General features: G+C 42.2%; 1 protein-coding gene across 1 annotated transcript; it reads right to left on the reverse strand.

The window, feature by feature from the left end:
- Positions 1-157: 157 nt before the first annotated feature.
- LOC120787904 (protein AF-10-like) lies at positions 158-4,163 on the reverse strand (the record flags this gene model as incomplete). Its single annotated transcript, XM_040123396.1, has 5 exons — positions 158-776; positions 1,856-2,074; positions 2,803-3,139; positions 3,449-3,547; positions 4,071-4,163. Coding segments are annotated over 5 exons (1,287 nt in total), but the record flags the coding sequence as incomplete, so codon positions are not given.
- Positions 4,164-5,000: the final 837 nt, after the last annotated feature.

Genomic DNA, 5,000 nt, shown 5'->3' on the forward strand with positions numbered 1-5,000 from the left:
GTGAGCACAGTGGGACACAACCTCTTTGTCTAATGGGTCATAATGGGCTGTTATATCTTGAATTAATCCAGTCCTTTTCCTCATTTTAGCTGCCAACAACAGTTCATTTCTGGCTATTTGCTGAGCAACCGCAAAATTGTGAAGAGAACTGAAAATTCAGGTGACACTGACAGACAGGGGCATCTGAGAAAATATTTCTCATCGTGAGACCTGTGAGACCTCAACTCTTAAAAACTCTCAATTATTTTTGTGAGAAACTTTTGTGTTTAGTGTGTATAACGTTTCTGTGTCTTCCTCACCTGGCCCAGTGGTTGTGGAGCCGCTGTTGCTTTGTAGACTCCCATTCCTGAGGAGTGACGGGGACCTCTGAATCCCACCAGTGACACCCATGACCCCCAGCCCCCTCTCTCCCCCTCCTCCGACTCCCACTCCTAATCCACTGCTGGAAACTATGCCCGGTCGGCCTGAGAGCGTTGAGGATGAACAGGAGGGGGAGGCAGTGGAGGAGGAGGTGTTGGCTGTGGAGGAGGTAGGGAGAGTCAGGGAGGGAGCTGGCTCTGAAGGCTTCACATCCGTCGTGAAGCAAGGTCCAAATCTGTTTCTCCAGTTGCCCTTCTTTTTCTTCTTCACCCCATCTTCCCCTCCTCCTGCCACTGCTCCGCCGATGCCTGGCCCTGAGCTGGAGGGCTGGGGCCGTTTGTATCCAGCAGACCCACCGAGGCTTGTCGTCTCGCTAGCTGTGTGACTGTGGGAATTCTCATACAGTTTCCCGCCCACTGCAGTGACAAGAAAGCAAAACTGAATATTTAAGTATAAAGTCTGTAGTGTCTTGGTGTTTTGCTACAGTTTATTGGACCAAAGGCTGTTAAGGAACCAACTAAAATAGCAAAGAACACCCTGCATCATATCAGTTCTCTAGTAAATTAGCAATTATTTTCATTACTAATTAATTTGACAATTATTTTCTCAAGTAGCTGAGAAATTGTGCTGTCTATAACATGTCAGAGAATAGTCAGACACCCAAAGGTATTTAGTTTACTATTATAAAAGTAGTGTGAAAATAAATAAATGTGCAAATAATCACATTAAATTACTTAAAAATGTCTTAAATGAGGAATCAATTAAACCTAAAAAGTTGCAGATTCATTTTCTGCATGTAATCGACAAACATCTTCAACTCTGTAGTAAATGACTAGTACATGGATATGGAAAGAAAAAGAAAAATACAATACAAAACTGCTAACTTGCTTATGTTTTTTTTTCTAACAATCATGAGACAGTGTAATAGTGTACTCCAGCTATTTAGTTGTGTGCTTCCAGAAAACTGGAAATATATTGGTAAAGCTCCAGAAAAACTGGATCCTACATTCACCATGATGCAACTGTGCAATGCAAAACTAGTTTTGTAGACCCTCCCTAACTAGTTACAACATGCATCTTTCAAACTTCACACCCACAGTTTGTAATGGACACTTTCTGTTATAGATATGAAGTCCTGGAGACCAACCCAAGATTACTCTAGTGATGTCACTTAAGTAATTTCTTAGAGGTACAGAGGACATTACACATCTGTTTTCACACTTTCACACTACTGCTTCAGGCTAAAAATATCATTAAGTACAAGAATGCTTTTTGATTAGATGCATTTTTTACCCTTTTGCCTTTTAAGGTCTAAACATTTACTTCTCCTAGTGCTGCATATGACAAATGCAGGAGGACATTGCTTAAATATTATGGCATCCCTGAAATAATCAGTATTGTGATAACCACAAAAAAATAAAAAAGGTTTTTTAGCACTTAACTAAAGTAAGAAAAATATATCTTAGTAAATCTATATCTAATAAACATCTATCACCTGCAGAAGCTGTAGTAGCGGACATAAGAGAACCAAAGAGTGTTGTAGTGCCCTCTGATACTCCACCCTCCGAACTCGGCTTCACAAGGCAGCTGCTGAAAGACGGCGGGGAGGAGAAGGTAGTTCCAGCCCCAGGACGCAACGATGAATCAGAGAAACTTAGGAAGTCTGAGGAGGAAGGAGCAGAGGGCATCTTGCTGGCACTGGTCAACAGGAGGCCTGGGAGAAAGTACAACAGGTGGAAAATAGAGGCAATGACAGACAAAGAAAAGAAGAGAAAGACAGAAGTGAAGATAGAAAGGAAAGAACAAGATTAAGAAGCAAAAGAGAGACCAGAAGTGAGAGAATGAGAGAAACAACAAAGAGGAAACAGACATTAAAGCTGGGAAACATTTCCATACTACTCTCCTTTCCATCATCGTGGGAGCAGCAAAAACAAGATAACCAAAATGAGCATTTTATTGGTTCTTTGCTCTCTATCTGCTCTACAGTCAGCCCTCCCTCATCATGCAGTCTGCCCATGTATCAGAGAAACTGCCTTGAAAGCAGACATATGGCCAGCTTGGTAGGGCTAGCTGGTTAGCATGCTAACTTCAGCAGGAAGTAGAAGGCAAGGAAAAGAAGCAAAACAAGCATTATTGGTGTTGCTTTCCACTGCTGGAGACAGCTCTTGGCGTGTAAGGGAATGAAGTTTGATGCGGAACTTTGAACAAGGTCGATGTTTATACGGGAAAAGGTCTCAAAGAGGTAAACCAAATGCGTGTGCACGCGCACGCACACACACTTATTTGGGTTTTAATAAAATTGCTGTAATTTTCTGAATTGTGCTACAGTTGCAGTTTTTTTTTAGAGGTAACACAAGATGATTTGTCATTGCATTTCCATTTTTCTAATTGCAGGGTTAATTCCTATTAGTAGGAGAAGACCATTTGCAGCCATCAATTCACCTTGGTGGAAAGGCCCAGTGGAAGCAGAGGCAGATGTAGATGAGGTTGCCATGGTGACCACGGCAGAGGGGAGGGGTTTCCCTGAGGAGGTGAGAGACTTTCGGCCGCCCCTCTGTCCCACCACATGACTTCCACCACTGTTCTTCTTATTCTTCACCTCAGACGTCCCTTTTCCTGTGTCTGCAACCAAGCCATCTTTCAAAATGCCGCCGGAATGAGCAGAAGACACTTCCTGAAAGTTAGCATTAGTGAAACGTGCAGTGCCATCGTCCAGTCGTTTCTGCGAGGGTGCAGGCAGAGAGGTGACGCCGCCCCCTGAGCTGCTGCTGTTGTAGGTCTGGAGGACGAAGGTGAGAAGGGAGGGAATATTGAAAAAAAAATATGGTTCAAAAGAAAGGGAGGACAGGAATCATGAGAAGAACCGGAACATGGAATGAAATAATCAAAACAATGCCGGTTGAGAAAGGGGGGACCAAAAATATGAGAAAGGTCAGCAGGAGGACAGGATGTGTGAGGGACATAGAAGAGCAACAAAGGTAAATCAAGGAAAAAAAAAAAAGTCAACCAGCTGCTCCTGCTGTAATATTTAACTAGCCCAGTCACAATTCACCAAAACAAAGGAGTGAGGAGTGGAGAATGCCCTCACCTTGTCTGGGACCATAATGTTTGGAAGGACGAGGGAGGGAGACATGTCCATAGAGGTCTTCTTGTGTTTTGGTTTGTGCCTGTCTCGCTCTTTGTGTTTCTGCACATGGAGATTAAGAAAAAAAAAGAGAAACAGATGGGTGAAGCTGCTTAATACATGATACAGGGAGGAGAAAAATAGAGACTGACAGAGAAAAAAAAAAAAAACATTGTCTTATATTGGGAACATTAGGAAAAAACAGAAAAAAGGAATATGGTAACACAGTGGACCATATGCCCAAGTTTTCTGGGGAAGATTACAGCCAAAGGGATGCCAAAAAATAAAAGAAACATACGAGCTATTAGTATATAAGCACTGAAGAGTGAGAATGTGTGTGTTTGTGTGTTTGGTGGAGAGAATTAGAGAGAAAGAGGGAGCACTGCATTTCAAAGGCTCAGTCTGAGATGAAAGCTTGGAGATCCACTAACACAGAGTGTCACAGAAGAGAGATAAAAGTGGGCACAAAGCAACAACGAGTAGGTCTAAGTGCCTTGTGCCGAAGCGCACAAGGTCTTATTGTTTCATCCAATCATATCCTCCTCCTTGGACCATCACAGCTCAATTTATAACCTCACTAACACACATCCACTGCCACATTCTTCTCACACCCCTGAGGTGATGACTGGGTGCCAGCGCATTTACACCTCACACGTATGTTCTGCACCCCGACACCTCTCTGCACATGTGTACAAGCACACAGGTACACATATGCTCACCCACTTTTATATGGACACTCGCATGCATGCAGGTGCACATCCACACCTACAGACCCACTCTAGGAGTAGGTGGTTAAAATAAAACAAAATACAGCAATCTGGAGAGACAACATGGGATTCAACATGCTCGTGATGCTCAGTGTCATAACAACTCTGAAACACCATAAAGTGCCCATCCCCTTTCTTCTCCCCTCAGGGTCTAGTTCAGGATTGATTGCTTGGAGGCTGCTGACAATTTTTACCAGACTTCCTCTATGAGTGGCAGTTAACAGACATCACCAGCCAAATCAGGATATAGCAGCTTCACTGCAACCTCTCTGCATGGCAGTTTCCTCTTATGCTCATGCTCTGGGGTTAGGAGAAAAATGATGCAGAGTTTGGTTCATGTGTGTTTTTCTGGGTCTTTATTGTAAACTTTAAAATAGACTGCAAGTAGTGATTATTTTCATTAACCATTAACTTCTTAAAATACAGTTTTCCCCTTTTATTTCCCCCTCAGTAGCTCAAAATTGTTAAAATCATTTTATTTTACACTGTCAGTATCATTGAAGCTACACTGAATGATGTTTAAACAGAGTATAATATTAAAATTCAGGATTTTTTAATGACTACAGCACTCAATCAAATGGAAATATTCTCGATGTACATCATTTTATATACATTCGCCACAAAAAAGCCTGACATATTTCATATGTTTTAAAATCACTGGAATCTTTGCATAAATTCAAAAGTTCTGTCAGTCTAAACAATGTTTGGCTGCACAGTTTGAAATAGCTGACCTACTCTTTGTTGAGGGG

This window comes from Xiphias gladius, unplaced genomic scaffold (assembly GCF_016859285.1).
Source record: "Xiphias gladius isolate SHS-SW01 ecotype Sanya breed wild unplaced genomic scaffold, ASM1685928v1 HiC_scaffold_784, whole genome shotgun sequence".
Classification (NCBI taxonomy): domain Eukaryota; kingdom Metazoa; phylum Chordata; class Actinopteri; order Istiophoriformes; family Xiphiidae; genus Xiphias; species Xiphias gladius.